The following is a 21,392-nucleotide window of genomic DNA, read 5'->3' as shown; positions in this document are numbered from 1 at the left end:
TAAGGAAGCCACAAAAAATACAGCACAAATGAAAATTAATTTGTTATGTACACACAATATTATACAAAATAACTGAGAGAGAGAGAGAGAGAGAGAGAGAGAGAGAGAGAGAGAGAGAGAGAGAGAGAGAGAGAGAGAGAGAGAGAGAGAGAGAGAGAGAGAGAGAGAGAGAGAGAGAGAGAGAGAGAATTTAAATTTGATACAGAACAATTTTTAAAAAGAAATGTACTTATATCAGTTTATGCTGAACAAAAGGAAATACATAATGTACCATTCTTTGTGTCAGTATAGCTCTAGTCTTCACTGAGGGCCATCTGATTTTCCCTTATAGCACTGTTTTTCAGATCTATGTATTATTTTGTAAAACCAGCTTTCAAACTGAGGAAATTGGTATTATTCCATGTACAACCATTGTCAAAATCTAAGAATAACAGGAAAGAGCTGTTTTATCTGATTAGTAGTTACATATATGTCATGTAAATTTGGATCCATGACAGAAATTGAAGCTTCAGTACAATAAGCATGTAAGTGAAATTACAATTTTTGAAAGTAAATTGTATTTTTCCTAACTATACAAACCTGAGTTTCTTTACAATAGGAATTACGTATGGCGAAGCTGGAACATGGCCGTTAAAATTCTTGGACAAGATGGTTAGGCAGTAACTACCATCCAGTAGTCCTGCCTGCCTGGATGTAAACATTTCAATTTGCCTTTTGGCCCATGTTTCAGGTTGAGGGGTGGCATGAGGTGGGCATTAGTGTCAAGGACCTCAGGTCTGTATAATTGGAAAAAAGAAAAAAAATTATTTAAAAATTGTGATTTGTTCCTACACAATATACAAATTTGCCCTTGGTCCTTTACAACAGAAGACTCACTAATTGGAGGGAGGAATCTGAGTGAGTCTCTAGGACTGACTGGAGTTCAGCAAACTTGGGCTACTCCTCCTGGTCGAAGGAGCAAGAAGGAGTGCCCTGCCTCTCACAAATTGATCGGAGCATAAGAACTGCGAGATCAAGGGTCAGATTCTGGGCCTTTTCAACATGAGTGAGGAATCATAATTCATACAAAAAAGGCTGGGAAGAATACAGTGAACCCCACCATATTCGTGGACTCTGGATTTGCAGTCTCATGTATAGTACCCACATTATTCGTGGAAAATTCGCCTATTCACAGTATTTTTCTGAGAAATATCCACAAATTCCTGAATTTTTTTCAATTTCATCATAAAATACACTTTTTGGGAAAAAACTAATGCACTTTGTGGGATAAAACTATTAAAAAACCATGTTTAAACATTTTTAATGGGTTTTTCTTGAGTTTTACCTAAAAAAATAGGCAGTTTTAAGCGTTTTTATAGGGGTTTCAATTAATGGTGGGTGGGGGGTGTCTGGTACCTATCCCCTGCGAATATGGGGGGGAGAACACTATTCAGAGTTGCAGGCATTAAGGCAAAGATCTGAGATGTTCCTGCCTTACTGCCAGAGTCTCCTCCCTCCCCTTGCTAGAGGAAGAATCAGGATTGCTTCTATGATTCTGATAAGAAAAATGGAAAGGAAACTCGATGTGTACGCTTACCGCATCAAATGTCCAACCAGCAAGTGTAAGTTTGATATCCTACTCTCAACCAGAAGGAAGAGAAGCAGAAGGAGTAAGAGGAGAGACCAGTCACTCTTACATCCTTTTCACCTCTAGAACCGCACACCATAGGTGAGATGCAACCTGTCCTCTTGAAGGAGCCGGGTAAGCAAACACACCTTGTTAAGCATCCACCACAGATCCAAGGAAAAAAGGGTTCCAAGGACCTGTGGGCAAAGACCCGACAGAAGAAAGACATAAATGTAGTCCTAATGAGCACAGATCTTGGAAGAAAGACATAAATCTAGTCCTAATGAGACCACATCCATCTTCCCAGTACTGGCACTATGTGTTCTCAGGGAGAGCATACATGTAATGTAGCTATCTGCGGAGAAGTTTCTTGCGATCTTGCAGGACTTGGAGGAAGACATGTCCTTAGAAACTTTCCATTTGCGAGTCAGTAGAGGAGAAAGGTTATCGACATCCAGTGAAGGGTGTCAAGTCTTCTGCAGGTACAGCCACACACCAATAGGACAAAGTAATGACTGATCTGGATCAACAAATACAAAGGCCAAGGTGTAGGGGATCATGAAGGATTTGAACCCATCAACAGATGCCGAATGATCCATGCAAATTGTCTCTGCTGTTCGCCAATGCCGGAGAGAGACAATATGCAGTCTTGAAAAATGATATTGTTAGTATACAATAAAGTTTTGTACATACTTACCTGGCAGATATATACAATTGATGGCCCGCCCAGCCTCCCCTCAGGAGACAGGTGGAAGAGAAAATCTGACAAGAAATAGGTTTGGTTCTTACACCCGCCACCCAGCGGCGGGTAAGGTAGATCACCTGACCTACCTGTCGCGTGTGCCGCGAGTTTTGAATTCTGTCGTGACGTCAGAGACGTAAGCTAAGTATATATCTGCCAGGTAAGTATGTACAAAACTTTATTGTATACTAACAATATCATTTTTGTACATGAACTTTCCTGTCAGATATATACTTAGCTGAATGACACCCTTGGTGGAGGGAAAGAGACACTAAAGTACAAAGAAAGAGGCCACAACACATGTTATAGGATATAAAAACCTTGGTTCTTACCTGTTTTAGGCAGAAGACTTCATAGTTACTGTCTATTAGTCTGCGTTGCCTGAAGAGCTACAGCGAGGGCGTGACCTACAGCTGAAAAGACTCTTTGGGTATACCAATGGGAACTGTGTCCGCTTACTTGGTAGAATCCAGTTAGGATCTTGTCAAAGGGGATCCGCCCACTTATATGACAGAACCTGTCCACTACCATAGCAAGGAGCTCAAGCACAACCCAGATCACCTAACCACAGTACTAATTGTTAGTAATACGATTTGAAAGAGATGCCTACCTGCACCCTCTTCCATACAACCATAAAAAACACAACCAAAAAACAAAAGGGGGAAAAAAATTGAAAAAGGATATGCTTCAGCTCCCTGCCCCAGCACTGAATCCGCTGATACGTATGGGCCTAACCCAAAGCACTTCTCATACGTAATTTTCACGTCTCTCAGGTAGTGGTTGGCGAAGACCGAGTCGCATCTCCAAAAGGTCGCTTTCATGAAATTCTGCAGCGACATATTCTTCTTGAAAGCCAATGACGTGGCGATGGCCCTCACTTCATGCGCCTTGACTTTCAGAAGTTTATACTGGTCCTGATCGCATGCCACATGCGCTTCCTTTATTAAGGTCCTAATAAAGAATGCCAGAGCATTTTTAGACAAAGGCCTACTGGGATCTCTTACAGAACACCAGAGGTTGTCCATATTACCCTTAAGTTTTTTCTTCCTCTGGAGATAAAACTTAAGGATTCTCATAGGGCAAAGAGTCCTCCCTGTTTCAACTCCAATTAGGGAGGATAAGCCTTTTACCTCAAAACTCCTGGGCCAAGGATTGGAGGGGTTTTCGTTCTTAGCTAGGAAAGAAGGAAGGAAGGAACAAATCACGGAGTCTCCTTTGAATCCTACACTTCCTTCTAAGGCTTGCAACTCACTAACTCTCTTAGCCGAAGCTAAGGCCATAAGAAACAGGGACTTCATCGTTAGGTCTCTAAATGAGGCTGATTGAGGTGGTTCAAATCTCGAAGACCTCAGGAAAAGCAAGACTACGTCGAGGTTCCAGCTCAGTGTCAAATTAGAGACTTTCTTAGTCGTCTCGAAAGATCTTAACAGGTCATGGAGATCTCTATCTTCCGAGATGTTCAATCCCCTGTGCCTAAACACTAAGGCTAGCATGCTCCTATAACCCTTTATGGTAGAGACCGCCAGATCGCATTTTTCCCTCAGGAAAAAGAGGAAGTCTGCTATTTGGGTCACAGAGGTACTGGAGGAGGAAAGCTTCTGATTCCCGCACCAACGTCGAAAGACATCCCACTTCGACTGGTAGACCCTGATGGTAGAAGGTCTTCTTGCAGAGGCAATAGCCCTTGCAGTCTTTGCCGAAAACCCCTTTGCTCTGACAAGACTCTTGACAGTCTGAATCCAGTCAGACTGAGAGCGGGGAGGTTCTTGTGATACCTGTCGAAGTGGGGCTGTTTGAGCAGATCGCTCCTTAGTGGCAGGGATCTTGGAATGTCTACTAACCATTCCAGTACCTCTGTGAACCAGTCTTGGGCTGGCCAGAACGGAGCTATCAGTGTCATTCTTGCTCCTTCCGATGCTGCAAATCTTCTTAATGTCTCTCCCAGAATCTTGAAAGGAGGGAATGCATAAAGATCTAGATGCTTCCAGTCCAGCAGGAAAGCATCTATCGCTACTGCTCTCAGGTCTGATATTGGAGAGCAGTAAAGGTCTATCCTCGCGTTCCTGGAGGTCGCGAAAAGATCCAGATGAGGTCTGCCCCACGTCTTCCACAGCTCCTGGCATATGTCCGAGTGAAGGGTCCACTCTGAGAGAAGGACTTAGTTTTTCCTGCTCAGAAGGTCGGCTCTGACATTCCTTTCTCCCTGCACGAATCTGGTGAGGAGTCTTATCCTCCTTTCCTCCGATCACAGCAGTAGTCTCCTTGCTGTTTCATACAGGGAGAAGGAGTGCGTCCCCCCCCTGCTTCCTGATGTAAGCCAGGGCTGTGGTGTTGTCCGAGTTGATCTGAACCGCTGCATCCCGGACGAGGGGCTCGAAAGCTTTTAGGGCTAACCAAACCGCCATCAATTCTTTTTTGTTGATGTAACAGGACACCTGTTCCCCCTCCCAGGTGCCTGACACTTCCCTTGAACCGAGCATCGCTCCCCAACCTGTGGCCGACGCGTCGGAAAATAACACTAGGTTGGGGTTCAGGATGTGCAGGGAAATACCTTCCGCGAAGCGAAGAGGGTCTGCCCACAAGAGGAGATCCTTCTTTATCTCGTGCGAGATCTTGAAGCGGAAATCCAGATCTTGAGACCTGCGGTTCCAGTTCCGGTTCAGAAAGAACTGTAGTGGTCTCAGGTGCAACCTTCCTAGAGAAACGAACTGCTCCAGAGAGGAGAGCGTCCCCAACAGACTCATCCACTGCTGTGCATATATCTTTCTCTAGAAAGGTTGTGACCTTCTCTGAACATCGAGTTATCCTTTCTGGAGAGGGATACGCCCGAAAATCCGGAGAAACCATCCGAATCCCCAGATAAATCTGATCTTGGCTGGGGATTAACTGAGATTTTCCGAAGTTCACTAGTAGTCCCAGAGAACTTGCCAAGGTCAACGTCTTGTGAAGGTCCTCCAGACATTTTCCTTCCGATTTGGCTCTTATAAGCCAGTCGTCTAAGTAGAGGGAAACCCTCACTCCCTCCAAATGTAGCCATTGCGCTACATTTTTCATGAGCCCCGTAAAGACTTGGGGGGCTGTAGAGAGGCCGAAGCACAAGGCCCTGAACTGGAATACTTTTCCTTTCCACATGAACCTGAGGAATTTCCGTGAAGAAGGATGGATCGGCACGTGAAAGTAAGCGTCCTGAAGATCTAGGGACACCATCCAGTCCCCTGGGCGAAGAGCTGCTAAGACTGACGATGTCGTCTCCATGGTGAACTTTCTCTTCTTTACGAAGACGTTCAGGGCGCTTACATCCAAAACCGGTCTCCATCCTCCTGAGGTTTTGGGAACTAGGAAGAGGCGGTTGTAAAAACCCGCAGAAAGAGGCTCTTTCACTAGCCCTATAGCTTCCTTCTCCAGCATAAGCTCTACTGCTAGAGCAAGGGCTTGGTTCATGTGAGGGTCTTTGTACTTGGCCACCAATTCCCTCGGTGTTGTGGTCAAGGGAGGTCTTGAAATGAAGGGAATGAGGTACCCCTTCTTGATGATTGAAAGGGACCAGTTGTCCGCCCCCTTCTGGGCCCAGACGTCTGAGAAACTCAGTAGTCTGGCACCTACTGTTGTCTGGAGGACTGGGTTGCTACTTCTTCGACCTAATAGATCGAGAGAAGGTCCTTCCTCTCTTAGGAGGTCTTGTTCCTCTAGAGGAGGAAGATCGAGAGGGAGGGCCTCCTCGAAAGGGCTCTTGTCTTGCGGGAGTTTCCTTCTTGGTTTTCGTTTGGAAGGATGTACGGGGCATCCTAGCTGACTGAGCTAAGATATCCTGCGTGGCCTTCGCTGAGAAGGCGCTCGAGATGTCTTGAATGATTTTCTTGGGAAACAGTTGAGGCGAGAGTTGAGCATACAACATAGAGGCTCTCTGCGCGTGAGAAACTACCCTAGTAAGGAAAGAGCAGTATACTGCCCTCTTCTTAATCACTCCCGCTCCAAAAAGAGAAGCTACCTTGCCAGACCCGTCTCTCACTGCCTTGTCCATACAAGACAGGACACAATGAAGATCCTCAGGTGAAAGGGACTCCTGGGATTGAGTCTTCTTAGCTAGAACTCCCAGGGACCAGTCTAAGAAGTTAAAAACTTCAAGGACCCGGAACATTCCCTTCAGAAGGTGGTCCAACTCACTCATTCCCCACGTCGTCTTGGCTGAAAGAAGAGCCGAGCGACGAGCAGAATCCACCAACGAAGAGAAGTCCGAGTCCGCGGATGAGGGAAGGACCAGGCCCAAAGGTTCCCCTGACTCGTACCAGAAGCCCATCTTTCCCGTCAGCTTGGAAGGCGGGAAAGAAAAAACAGTCTTCCCTTTCTCCTCCTTGGAGACTAACCAATCGCCAAAACCTTTAAGTGCCTTCTTCATCGAGATAATGGGCTTCATTTTGACGTACGAAGAAGATTTCGTAGTTTTCGACGTCGAAAACAAAGAAGGTGGTGAAAGAGGGGCAACAGCAGAAAGGGCGTCTCCAAATTCCTGTAACAAGAGGTCCGTCAGCCTCCTGTATGCAGATACTGAAGGATCTTTGGCCAACTCTTCATCCGTTGCCTCAGGATCCTCTTCAGAAGAAGGGCGCTTATCTTTCGAAGAGCGGCTGCCTGGAGGAGAGTTCTTTCTAGGAGAGCGTCTACTAGAAGAGAGCCAACTAGAAGGGGCGCGCTTGTCATGCTCCAAAACCTTGCCAGTAGAAGAGCGCCTGCCAGGCTCTTGGCGCCTGCCACGAGGAGAGAGGCTATCAGGCGAAGAGCGCCTACCAGACGTGTAGCGCCTACTAGGCTCTGTGTTCCTGTCCAGAGGAGAGCGACTACTTGGGGAAGGGCGCCTGTTTGGCGATCGGTGCCTACTAGGCTCCTGGCGCCTACAAGGCTCTTGGCGCCTACTAGATTCTCGGCGTCTGCCAAGAGGAGAGAGGGTCTCAGGCGAAGAGCGCCTACTAGGCTGTGTGCGCCTGTCCAGTTCCTGGCGCCTGCAAGGCTCTTGGCGCCTACTAGGCTCTCGGCGTTTGCCAAGAGGAGAGAGGGTCTCTGGTGAAGAGAGAACGTCAGGAGAAAAGCGCCTACCAGGCTCCAAGCGCCTGTCCAAGGTAGAGCGGCTGCCTGGGGAAGAGCGCCTGCTTGGAGAAGGACGCCTATCAAACTCCTGGTGTCTACTAGGCTCCTGGCGCCTGCCAGGCTCTTGACGCCTGCCAGGCTCTTGACGCCTGCCAGGCTCTTGACGCCTGCCAGGAGAAGAGCGGATCCTAGGAGAAGCGCGTCTATCTTGTGGCGAAAAACGCCTACTAGGAGAGAATTTCCTATCCTGCTCTTGGTCAAACGAAGAGCGGCTGCGAGGCTCTTGGTACCTTCTTGCAGGAGGAGAGAAATCTACTAGGTCTCTCTTGGACTTCTTCACCGGGAGTGAGACGTCCTTCCGCCGGTGAGAGCTCCCTGCCAAGGAGTCCGCCAGAGCCGAAATCTGCACCTGCAGGCCTGCTAAGATACGCGCTGGAGATTTCTCGAACGCCTCTACTGGGGACGAGGCTCGAGGGCGAACAGGAGAAGAGGGCTCTTGCGATCTCCTGGATCTCTTGATTACTACCTCAGGCTCTTCCGAAAAGTATTCAGGGCTGGAGGGAAGGACGCAAGGAGCCTTACAGGCTCTCTTGAGAGGGCGCAAGGCTTCCGAGGCGCTCCAACCTCATTTAGGAGAGGGCGAAGAAGACAAAGAGAAGCACTGGCGCAACACTTCCTTCTTGGTTCGATCCAAAGCAGCCTGGGAACGTACCACAGGATCTGCCGAGGGGACGCCTGACCGGTGGGGGTTCTCCCTAACCTTCCTGCGGCTGTCGACTTTCCTCCTCCACTGGGTCTGGGAGTCTGGAAGAGGTCTAGGCCTGGAAGCATTAGTGAGCCGGTCAGACGCACCCTCCACTACACTAGGGGCACTGTACAATTCACTGGCACTATCACTCTTACCTTTAAATGATCGTAGATTGCTCTCCATACTACGAATCGAGGCTCTTCCGGAGGCTCCCTCCGAAGGCGTATCCTCAGGTTCGATACCGGGAGCAGGGGCTGAAACATGAGAAGGTACTAGCTCTACTACAGGGTTCTCTACTTCAAGTTCGCTAATTCGCGATCTACTAGAGCTTCTTGAAGAAGCCTTACGGACCCTATCTTTCTCTAATTTCCTTAAATAGGAAGAAAGAGACTTCCAGCCATCCTCATCCAATCTTTCACACTCCTTACAAGGGTTATTGAAAGAACATTCATTACCTCTACAACTCATACATACATTGTGAGGATCTACCGATGCTTTAGGTAGCCTCACCTTACATTCACTAACAGAGCACACTCTAAACATGGTAGATTTTTTAACATCAAAATCAGCCCTCAAAATCCAAAGAAAATAAAAAAAACCGGTCCACAATTGTGTATGCCAAGCCAACGGAAAAAGGGTACTTCACCATACAAGTCAATCCAAAAATCCAGGCAACGAGAAAAGAATCTAACTATCGGGAGGTCTAACAACATGCGTTGTCAGGCCGGGCGACAGAGAAAATCTGACAAGAAAGTAGGTTTGGTTCTTACACCCGCCACCCAGCGGCGGGTAAGGTAGATCACCTGACCTACCTGTCGCGTGTGCCGCGAGTTTTGAATTCTGTTGTGACGTCAGAGACGTAAGCTAAGTATATATCTGAGAGGAAAGTTCATGTACAAAAACAAAACTGTCTGATGATTCTCATAAGAACTTATGTGTCCCAAACGAGAGTCAAATGCCGTCAAGAGGCCTGAGGTCCCTGAGGTACCAAGATAGAGGGAAGTTACTCATCAGTAGAAGAATCTCAACTGAGGAGAAACGATACTATGTAGGTGAAAGACTTGGGGGAGTGTGGACCTAAGTCTTTCACAGCTGAATTGGAAAGAAGTTAACTTTTGCAACTCTGATCAGAGAAAAGTCCCGTTAATGACACCAACCAGTGAAGACTGCTCTAACCCTTGAAATTTACAGAGGACTGAAAGAGAATGTCAGCTATTATATAACTGTTCAGCAAGAAAGAATGTGCTTGCAATGAAGGGTGGAAGTCTTTAGCCGTGTAAATACAGGGATTTACTACTGCCTGACAAACTGCTTCTAGTCACTGCAAAGGTTGGTTCAGGGAAGAACTCTTCTCTTTACCCTGGAAGCAGAGCTATCAGGGCAGGTGAAGTCTTACGAAATTTATCCCAATTCAGGGTGAACAACTAGAAGTGAACACTTTACAAAATAGAAAAAATGTATATAAGACAAAAACTGCCATATTTGTCTGAAAAATCATCTGAATCATTGCAGTGGCCTACGGGTGAGTAGCAACGGAGTAGAAGACGTACAGACTTCTGTTGTACTGTGGGGTAAACCGAAAGATGATAATGAGTCTAATGAGACATCTCTGTCTGATGATTCTCACAATGGTACATGCTGAGCACGAGACAGGAACCATAAGCGAGAATCAAAAGCCAACCTGAGACTTATGTCTGTGATGGCCAGACAGGGAGATTCCTATTAACAGTTAACTCTCAACAAAGGAGAAACAATACTAGATGAACAACATCTCTATGAGAAGGCAGTACTCTACCCCTCACTCGACTTGGAAGCAGGGTTGCCATTTTGAGGAATTTCGTCTACTAATGTGCCTTTCTGGTGACATCTGGCAATCCTCCATGGCTTTTCCGACCCCAGGCCATGGCACTGAGGAATAAAATTCGTCCCTTTGCCTTCATGAGCTGAGATGAACAGCATAATTGAAGCTCACGAACGTTCGCTTCCGACTACGATTTCTTTGAAAATCAGAACTGTGTATGGTAACACTGCTAAAAGCCACTGTTGTGAAGAAAAAACGGCAACACTGCTTGGTGGGCTGAGTTGCTTGGTAGTACATTCCAGCTTATAGAGCTATCGAGTGCACTACAGATACACTTGAGCACCTGCATGTTAACCAGAACAGGAGGGAATGAAACTTTCTTGTTTGGTGATAATGCCACTCCTGTGGAGTTGTTGCTAAACAATACCACTGGGCATCTCAAAACCAAAACCGGAAACTATTGGGAGGCCTAAAGGGTTGTCCTCAGTCACACACAAGAAGAACTAACCTACAGGTATCGCCTACTATTACTCAGACGATGCAACTGATAATAGATGCATGTCGCAAGGAGAATATATAAGTATATTCATAGGCTGCTGTTGATCACACGCCAGCCTAATCTTCTTCACTTCAAAAGAGAAAAAAAGAATAAGGACTGGAAGCAGACCACCTTCATTCTCTAATGAAGAGAGTGAAGGTGAAGCTGTTTTAAAGGGAGGCTTCTACAGCAACAACAGGACACTGAATAGGACTAGTTCATGCTGAACTGGTTGTTATCAAAATGGGAACACTGAAGAGGTGGAGTTCAAAACTTCCTAGTGATATCCATCCTAAGCAGATTGAGCGTACGTCTGTTGAGATCCTAAGACCGAACCAGGAACATAGGCTCTCGCATCTCAACTCTGGGGAGTAGACTCTGTGGAGTTCCCCTTATTCCCTCGCCCATCCCAGTGTAACCCAGGAAGTAGAGGGAAAAAGATGAGAATTGAATGTTCTCACCTGCTCTTCTGTCAGAACTAGCAGGAGGGGCGCGCGATCATCAACTTTGCGATGATGATGGCTGCACAGACTTAGGAAAACATATTCACCTCAGCAAAAAATGCTTCTTGAAGGGAGAGCAGAGGTTCTTTCTTACTCATCAAACGGAGCATTCTCTTCCACCAACTGGTTTGTTCGCACAAACTTGAGAGAGTTGAGTGGAGTTAAATGTGTCATTGGTTGGCAAGAACTTGCAATGTCTTGCCATGCATCTGTCTTCTCTGGGATCGAAACCCCATGAAGAGGACTACTCAGACTGGCTCTCGTGATGTCTTGTCTTGAAAGACAGACATCTAAAGAACTTATAATACACTAATGCTAGCGATGATAAGTAGAGGCAAGTCACTGAATGACTCACCCTTCTCCTGTCCTGTGCCAGAATCGGGATGGTGAGTTGTTTCTCTGGCACCAAATTTGGATGTAAAATCCCCCATAGAGATTCATACAATCAGAGTGTCTCATGAACGAGCTCTCCCAACACAGTACTATTTCTAGAGACAGAATCTCTAGACCCAGTGGTAGGAGCATGAACTGAAGTTTGCGCTCCTATAGCTTCCCGAAACACTATACGTACCCAGGAGTAAGCGTAACTGGTCCTAGCCCTGAAGGATTAGGATAGCCTGTAGGGGATCCAAATGCTTCCTCTGTGAAAGGAGACAGACCCTTTGAAGTACCACTGGCATAGCTTCTTAAGGGAGGAGGGTATACCTTCTCCTTAGAACAATTAAGTCTAGGAGAAGAAGGGGAGGAGGCGGCAGAAGACAAGGATGATGAGAATGAAGATGACGACGACCCATTCCTGTGGAGCTCGAGTGTCTGACAAGATGACACCAGGACTGCATGAAGACCGTAACATAGGAAAGGAGGGTGCTATGCCATGGCAAAGAAGTGACCTAATCAAGAGCAATGAGTTCATTCGGCAGATCTGAGCACTTGACTCAGCCAATCCAGACCGGCCGAGCCGAGTCGAGTGAGCTAAACAGATCACGACCATGTAATTATCAGTGGTAATCATCACCAAAGAACTATCACTTACTCCCAATTCACTATTCTCCTTCGAAGCCAGAGCCCCAAGAAAAAGAATAAAGAAGGATTCTGTGTCTGCTGTCGTACATATTCGGACCCTAAGGTCCAAGACACAAGGACAGGCCTTGTGTCTTGGTGAGTGCCAGAAATATTATGAATTACATGCTTGGTGAGATTCCTGATTCTTCAGAGGACGATCATCAGAAAAACTTGTCTCACCTAGTGCTCGGATATCACAAGAAAACAAGCACTAAGCAAGCACCAGTAATTCCAAGGGGTCCAAGCACTTGGTGAAGCTCCCAGGTCTTGTAAAACAATAATCGGGAGAGCTTTGTCTCACCTGAGTGCTCAGAAACAGATGAATCCAAGCAATCGACGAGCACCTGAAATTTCCCAGGAAATCAACCACTTGGTGAGACTTCTGACTCTTGTGCCAATAATTATCGGGAATGGCTGTCTCGCCTGAGTGTTTGGAAATCACAGAAAACCATACACTTGGAGAGCGCCAGAAATTCCAAGGAATTCAAGGGCTCGGCGAAACTCCCAAATTTCATCAGATGATCATCGGAAGAGGTCCTTCTTCAACTCCGTAGAAGTGGAGGAGAAGCAGGCACAGAACCAGTCTTATAAGCATTCAAGACTGGATCAAGAGTGCGGTTCAACAGAATATGCACTCGAGGCTCCCAAAATGCGAGACCCCACAGGAGACTGCAAATTGGAATCACCCAAAGGATGGAAAGAGCCAGGGAGAACACAGTCTCCATGTGTTCGAATCCTCAGAATCGGAACACCAAGTGGGAATCTACAAAGCACTGATGAGCACTTGAGGAGTGCTTGACATGTTGGCAGAAAAGGACAAGACACGTGAATGCCTCTCTCCTTCCCTCTTCCTGTGCCTGAACAGGGACGGTCTGTCAATAGTTCTGGATATACTTGTGTGTCAATAGAAGCACGAGCACTCAGAGCGACTCACAAATGAGTGTCCAACACAGCACCTGTCTAGAAGTGAACCTCTAGACAGGTGACGGGAATGCCAGCCGAAGCCTGCAATCCCGTGACTCCCAAAACACAAGCCCAGGGGCAAGCGAATCAGTTCCTGAACCCGAAGGTCGGGAAGAGCTGACAGGGGAACCCACTGCCTACTCAGCTCCCCTGCTTCTCCAGGTGTATGAGTCCTTAGAATTGAAACACCAGGAGAGAACCATCCTTCCTCTTCTTAGCCAGAGGAGGCTGGTCCGGATTCCAGTGTCTCCTCAAGCTTTAGAAAAGGAAGGGAAGGGCGATGGAGGAGATGCTCTTCTGGAAGACTTCTTCTACAGGAAAAAAAACATACATTACCAGAAGTAGAGTCAGTAACCTCAGGGCAGCTGCATAGACTGTAAACGCTGTCCAGTGATAAAACTCCAGGATAACAGCAGCATTTTAATATGATTTACTGCATGGGAACCGTACACACACTTGAAGAGCAATGCTACAGCATGCTATTGTGTCACAGGTACAATCCTGAGGGTTAGGATAACCAACACGAAGAGATATCCAGCCATCTACTGTTGTGATCTATTACTGCTCAGTGTTAGTACGCAGAAAAAGAAAACATGATTAATAAAGGAGACTCCAAAACATCAACAACAACACTCCTCGCCCGACAAGCGAGCAAAGAGAGCGAAGGAGAAGAAAGAATCCTGGGAGAGAAAAAACAAAGGGCGAACCTCCGAAGTTTCCCCCGGTAAATTCTCTTAAGAGCATAAGCATGAATGACGAACTCAATAATAAATAGATATATATTGCCGCGCCTTAGTATAAAAGGACGAGAGTAAGTGATACAGGTGTATAAACACTCTTGCCGCCAACCTCTATACGTACACCCAAAGGGGATTTGTATATTATTAATGTCAAACACAGTATATTAATCAATTATTAATATCAAACATTAAATTCAAAACACATTAAAACAATAAAAAAAATGATTCCACTGGGAAATCGAAATTAGTGGCAGTCAGCAAGAGCTCATAAAACACGTCTTCGTCGGAAGACGGACGAAAAGCAAACTGGAATGTTTACATCGGGGGGGGGGTCTCCCCACCTACCGGATGGTAGTTACTGCCTGACCACCTTGTTCAAGAATTTTAACAGCTGTGTTCCAGCTTCGCTGTAACCAATTTCTACTGTAAAGGATCTCAGGTTTGTATATTGTGTAGGAACAAAGTTAATTTCATGTTGCGTACAGTACTAATTTTCAGAATTAATGTGTATATTGATGGATCACTTTGAAAAATATCAGCATAAATGAAATATCAAATACAAAACCACATCAGTGTGGGAATAATACGTAAACGAAATGTGAACAAGCAATATCAAAATATCTTTATGCTTACCCTTATAGCACGAAACCTAAACCGCTTGAGTGTTTGTTCAATCTGAGACCTTGTCCAGTTGGGAAGATGTTCACATAAAATATCAATGTCAGACCCATGTTTGTACAATGCCTCTAGTAAGTCCCACTTGTCAGCAATAGTCACGTCCACAGCAGACGCCATACCTGTACAACTGTTAAATATTTTTCTTATTCACTACAGTATTAACACACTTAATTCTAATACATAATAAAATTGTGTATATCGGAAGTTGTTTAATACAAATCCATTTATCATATATGCCTTATTTGCCATGATGCTTCAACTTAAGTCTCACTAGACTTGCATTAGGTAATCCAGAATTCCTCAGTGCATGCTCTATTATGCCTACCAATCACACTGTCGCTCCATCCACACATTTCCTTAAAATGGGCTTGTATCTGATTAATGGGTTTTTATGAAAATACTTGTTTTGTGATATGAAAGTATAGTTTGTTTTCTACAACCCCATTTTTCATGAAAGCCTTAATTGCTAGTTAAGAACCAGTATATTTACATTTAATTATGATTATATTGATGTTAGGTAGAAACATAGAGTGGTAATTGATCTGTTTTCCTTCAATTAACTTGAAGTGACTTAGAACCAGAGAATTACTTAGACTTCTGAAATCAGGGAAATACTTAGACTTTTAAAGTTGTTGATGGAGACCCTTTGATTAATATCATTACTTACAAGATTACCTCACACCTGTTTTGATGAACTTAGTCTGATTTTCTGCAATACTGGTAAGTTGTTTAAGGGATCACTGTTGCCTTTAGAGTATTCAGTCGTTTAGTACCTGTGATGAGGGTTCAGGTGTCTGGCTTTTGTGAGGTATCAATTAATGAATGGTAAGTGTAGTAACCAGATACTTGGCACTTCATCACCAGTAATTAATGGTGCCCAGAGACCTGGGAAAACAGATTTCATTATCACTCTAGTATTTACTGGTGGTGTTAGGGATATATGTTGTTAGGAGAATGACCATATAGTTTTGTTTTGCATTTATTGTATTGAATTGTAAGTTGATAACTTAGAGGAAAATGGTTCAGTTCAAGGTTCAGGAATTTTTAGCAGCCCCTTCCATCCAAGTTTTATCTGAAACCACTCTGACTAAAGCACAGTGGAGCGCTTTAGGAGTGGCATGTGGTGGTTATGTGTCTACTAGTATGGTAAAGGCACAAATAAGATGTATTGCTATGGAATCATTGATAAACTCTGGTAGAATAACTGATGAAGATGAGTTAGAATTGGCTCAAGAGTTGTTGAATGTAGCACGTGCTGATCTCATAAATAAGCAAGCAGAAAAGAGAGAAAAGTGATGCAGAGTTAGAGCTTTGACGCATTGAAGCAGAAGAGAATATGATTAAGCTAAAAATGCTTGCTGAAAGAGAGAGAATGCAAGCTGAAAGAGAAAGAATGGACAGGGAAAAACAAGAAAGAAGAGAAAGAGAAGAAGAAAAAGCAGCAGAAGAGGAAGGAGAAAGAGTAAGGTTTGAAAGGGAGATGGAATTGATAAGAGCTAGATCCACATTACCTGTAACACCATCTAACCCTAACCAAGGTAATCAAGACCCTGTATTTGATGTAGTAAGAGTACAGAAGCTAATCCCTAAGTTTACTGAAGAAGCTCCAGATGAGTTTTTTGATCACTTTGAGAAAGTGGCTTCAGGTATGGGATGGCCTGAAGATAAATAGTCAGTTTTGCTACAAAGTGTCTTAATTGGTAAAGGGAGAAGTGCTTATCTAGCCTTAACAGCTGATCAGTGTAAAGACTACAAGGTACTTAAATACAGTGTGCTACAAGTTTACCAGATGACCCCAGAGTACTACAATGAAAAATTCAGAAATTTAAGAAAAGATGAGAAGGGAACATTCTTAGATTATGCATACAAAGTGAGAAGGTGTTTCAAACGTTGGTTAGAAGCTGCTAAAGTTAAAACTTTTGATGAGTTAGAAGAGTTACTTGTTCTTGAACAGTGTCTTAAGGGAATTCCTGAACATATAAGAGCCTATTTGAGAGAGAGAGAGGTGAAGAAACTTGACAAAGCTGCTACACTGAGTGAAGATTACAATATAATTAGTAGTAAATGTCATTACAATGTCAAGTACCAGAGTCAACAACGCCCAGGTTTTAAGTCTTATCTAAATAACAGGAACAAATTTAATGGGAAACCTACAAGTGATACTACTAAGAGTACACAAGGTAATACAACTCAGCAAACTAATGTGAAATCCTCATCCAGTTTTTCAAGACGGTTACAGAAACCTAATGTTGTCTGTTTCAAGTGTGGAAGAGTAGGACACTACAGTTAAGAGTGTTACCGTAGTCAAGAGCAGTCAAAGCCAGTTGGTCAAGTAGTGAAAGGTGACCAGGTGAAACAAACTACAAAGAGCAGTGTGGGAAAGAATCAGACTCCAGAGAAGAATGAAACTAAACAAGCTGAATGTTTAGCAACCAGTGGAAATGTAACCTCAAGCAGTGAGTGGCTTAGCAGTGTGGAGGCTTTTAAGCCATATATCTATGAGGGTATGCTGTCAACTCAAGAAGGAAGTGTGCAGGTACCAGTCAAGATATTACGTGATACAGGGAGTAACCATAGTGTGGTAGTATGTGGTTCTCACCCTCAGTTGGAGAATAGTCTCACAGGAGATTCAGTTATTTTGAAGGGTATAGGAGGAGAGGAAGTCACTCCTATATGCCGCTTACACCTGTCATGTGAATTGGTGACAGGGAATGTTGATTATGCTGTAAAGGACTCACTGGCTGTGGAAGGTGTACATGTTCTGTTGGGGAAAGAAGTTGGTGGTGTGCCATTTATTCCTTTTCCTGTAGTGACAGACAAACCATTGAGGATTAGTCCTACAGTAGAGTTGGAGAAGAATAACCTCCACCTGTTTCCTAGTTGTGTAACTACCAGAAGTATGAAGAGGACTACGACTGCAAGTGAAGAAACTGAGGATTTACACACCCAAGAAGGATCAAGTGAAGGATCTTTGTGCTTAGAAGAATTGTTCCAGGGAAGTGAAATTTCCAATAGTGCTGAACAAGAAGAGATTTCCCAAGAAGATGAAGAAGACAACGACGATGAAGAAGAACCTGATGTTCCTGAAGAGACTATGAGTAGTCAACGTGTTCCTGAAGACAGTAGTGAAACGACAATAGCTGAGTTAGCAGATATTGAGAATTCAACCCTTGAAGTTGGTCAAGTGGCAAGAGAGAAGCTAATAGACTTGCAGAAGAAGGATGCATCGTTAATTGATTTGTTCTTCAGAGTTGTTGATCGAGAAGAGATGCAACAAACTCCTACCTGTTACTATCTGAAGGAAGGTTTGCTGATGAGAAAGTATAGACCTACAGATATACCAGGAGATGCTGTATGGGGTGAATATCATCAAATTTTGATTCCATACCCATTGAGAAAGCAAGTGGTTGCAGTAGCTCATGAGTCTGGACATATGGGAATCAGGAAGAATGTGGAGAAGATCATGAAATATTTTTTCTGGCCTGGACTTCACAAAGATGTTAGCAGATTCTGTCGTGAGTATCATATCTGCCAGATAGTGGAAAACCGAATGAAACCATCAAGAAAGCCCCCCTACAACCTATAGAAGTTAGAGGAGAACCCTTTAACAAAGTGATTATAGACATGGTTGGACCACTGCCGAAGACAAAGAAAGGAAATGAGTATTTGTTAACATTAATGTGTCCTGTGACAATATATCCAGAAGTAATCCCTGTTAGAAACATATCTGCCAAGATAGTTGCTGAAAAACTTGTGGAGTTTTTCTCAAAGTTTGGTATACCAGAAATAGTACAAAGTGACAGAGGAACAAACTTTACTTCAAAGTTATTCCGGGATGTGATGAATTTGTTAGGAGTGAAACAACAGTTATCCACTGCCTATCATCCAGAAACTCAAGGTGCCTTGGAAAGGTTCCACCAGACATTGAAAAGTATGCTGATAAAGTATTGTTCTGAGTCAGGAAGAGAATGGGATGTTGGTTTACCATTAATGTTGTTTGAAGTTAAGAGTGCTTATCAAGAAAGTATGGGATGTTCACCTAATGAAATGATTTTTGGAAGAGAAGTTAGAGGACCATTGAGGATTCTTGCAGAAAATTGGGAAGAAAACCAAGAGGAAAGTCAAGGAGAGTATGTGAAGAACTTAAGGAAAAGGTTGAAAGAGATTAGAAAATTCTCTTTAGAAAATCTGAAAGTGAGTCAAGAGAAAATGAAAAGGAGATATGATGCTAAGACTAAGCTAAGAAGTTTTAGTATTGGTCAACAAGTGTTAGTGTTCTTACCTGTCAAGAGATTTCCCCTCACTAATAAATTTCAAGGTCCTTACAAGATAATTCAGAAGTTAAGTGATAGAACTTATGTGATTGAAACACCAGAAAGAAGAAGAAAACAAAGGAAGATACATGTGAACCTCTTGAAACCTTATTTCTCAGAAACTGAAACTGTGTCAGTAACCCAAACAACTTTATCTACAGAAGACGATGATGGCTACGAATTGGGAGCTGCAAGCAAGATGAATAATTCTTCAATTTTGGAAAATTTGGAGGATAAACTGAAACATCTGAGTGTTGAACAAGGTGAAGACTTAAGTGAAGTAATTAGAAGTTTCCCAGAAATTTTTGCAGATGTGCCTAGGCGTACTGATCTGACTAAGCATGAAATCAAGATTCAAGAAGATGGAAAACCTTTCAAGCAAAGAGCCTATCACTTATCACCGTATCATCGAGATGTTTTGAAGAAGTTAGTTGAGTATTTACTGCAACATGGATTAGCAGAACCCAGTTCAAGTCACTTCAATTCTCCATGTGTGTTAGTGAAGAAACCAGATGGTTCTTTTAGAATGTGTACTGATTATAGGAAACTGAATTCTATCAGTGTGGCTGATAATTATCCTTTGCCTCTTATAGATCAGTTACTTGATAATATTGGGCAAGCCAAGTTTGTTTCCAAGATAGACTTGTTGAAAGGATATTATCAAATTCCCTTAGATGAGAATGCAAAGTTGCTGTCAGCTTTTATTACTCCTTTTGGACTGTATCAGTATAGTGTTCTGCCGTTTGGACTGATGAATGCACCTGCAACATTTCAACGAGTGATGGATCAACTGCTAGGATCGATAGAAGGAGTAGGTGTATACCTAGATGACATCGTGATTTACTCTACAGCGTGGGAAGAACATCTGAAGATTCTGAGGAAAGTTTTCAAGAAACTACAAGAAATAGGATTCACAGTCAACCTAGAGAAGAGTGAGTTTGGCAAGGCAACTGTACAGTATCTTGGGTTTGAAGTTGGGAAAGGCCTTCTTGCTCCAGTAAATGCTAATGTAGAAGGTATCCGTAAGGCTACCCCACCTACTACCAGGAAACAGCTACAGAGATTTTTAGGCATGGCTGGATTTTATCGTCGTTTCTGCCCAAATTTCTCAGCCGTAGTAGTTCCCTTGACAGACTTAACTAGCCCCAAAGCTAAGTTTGTTTGGACTCCAGAGTGTCAAGAATCCTTTGAAAAGGTAAAAGCCATTTTAACTTCAAGACCAGTACTTAAGAGCTCCAGACTACGACAAGAAATTTGTGATACAAGTTGATGCGTCGGTCTGTGGCATTGGAGCTGTTCTACTTCAAGAAGATGAAAATAATATCTATCATCCTGTGTGCTTCATGTCTACAAAATTGAAAAAACATCAGAAAGTATACTCAACAATCAAGAAGGAAACTTTAGCCTTAATCACAGTATTGAAAAAACTTGAAGTGTATGTGAATAGACCTAGGAATGATGAAACTTTAGTGTTGTCTGATCACAATCCACTATCACTTATCCAAAGAATGAAAAACCATAATCAAAGACTCACCAGGTGGTCTTTGTGCCTGCAACAGTATAACTTAAGAGTGCAGCACATTAGTGGCAAAAACAATGTAGTTGCTGATTATTTATCTCGTTTCAGATTCCTAGATAGCTTAGAGTAGGATGTTTAAAATGTGTGTTCAGATTTTGCATAACATATTGTAAAAGAATATATAATGTAGAATGTAGAAAGAGAGAGAATATCTTTGTCCGTTCAAAGCTAGAGTTGTTTTTCTTAATCTGTCAACACGTTTGATTAGGGACCTCGAGTCTTCATTGTGTTTTGGGATTCTGTCATCATGTATAACAAGGGACTTCTGCTTCGGTCGATCGAGTTGAGTACGTGTCTTTTTTTAACAGACTGGTCTCGTACATGTATGTCTTTGCCAAGTGCAGATTACACATTTTGTATGTAAAGTTGCGTAAGATTTCGAAGCTTCTAGAAAGAATTGTTGCCCAAAACGTTTTGTGTCATCCCCTGTCCAGCTTCCGTAAGGGAGAAGTTTTTCATTCGGGCTTGAAGACTCAAACCGTTCACATCTCTCTCTCTCTCTCTCTCCATCACATAGCACTTTTGATTTTAAAGTAACATAATGATTTCGTACTTATTGAATGGTCACTCGTAACTTGTAAATTTCAGATTTGATATTTCTTAGAGTTTATTTAGTGTTATATGGTGTTTTTTTTTTTGTTGTGGAATCTGAACAAACATTGTTTCATAACGGCGCCTGGTTTTGTGAAAGTGTGAAACGAGCTGCAGCAAGAAAGAAAGAAATTGGTATACCAAAAAGGTAAAGTGTGTTATATTTTTATTAGTTGCAACTAATAACTGATAGGAACAGTGGTTTGGTAAAAACTAATAACTGATAGCCACAGTGGTTTGAGAGAAACTATTTACATTTTTACACATTGGAAATTTTTGTATTTTGTGTTTATTTATTTGAAGTGATTTTTATGTTTTGTGCATTTGTCCATTTTCTTATTGAAGTGTGCCTTTTTATTTTATATTGTGTGATTAATACTTTTTGAAGTTTTGATATTTTCCACATTTTTCTGTATTTTCACTTGCATTCACAATTTAATTAACTT

The 21,392-nt window shown here is 43.3% G+C and overlaps 1 protein-coding gene across 2 annotated transcripts in view; it reads right to left on the bottom strand.

The window, feature by feature from the left end:
- LOC135227066 (uncharacterized) overlaps positions 1-21,392 on the bottom strand; it is a 116,310-nt gene that overhangs the window by 77,345 nt on the left and 17,573 nt on the right. For both annotated transcript variants that reach the window (XM_064266891.1, XM_064266892.1), the window contains exon 2: positions 14,419-14,590. In XM_064266891.1, coding sequence (XP_064122961.1) covers positions 14,419-14,580 — 162 coding nt within the window. In that variant the 5' untranslated portion in view covers positions 14,581-14,590. The remainder of the gene's footprint in view (positions 1-14,418; positions 14,591-21,392) is intronic.

Source organism: Macrobrachium nipponense, chromosome 15 (genome assembly GCF_015104395.2).
Source record: "Macrobrachium nipponense isolate FS-2020 chromosome 15, ASM1510439v2, whole genome shotgun sequence".
NCBI lineage: Eukaryota > Metazoa > Arthropoda > Malacostraca > Decapoda > Palaemonidae > Macrobrachium > Macrobrachium nipponense.
This window is presented reverse-complemented; position numbering and strand designations above follow the sequence as displayed.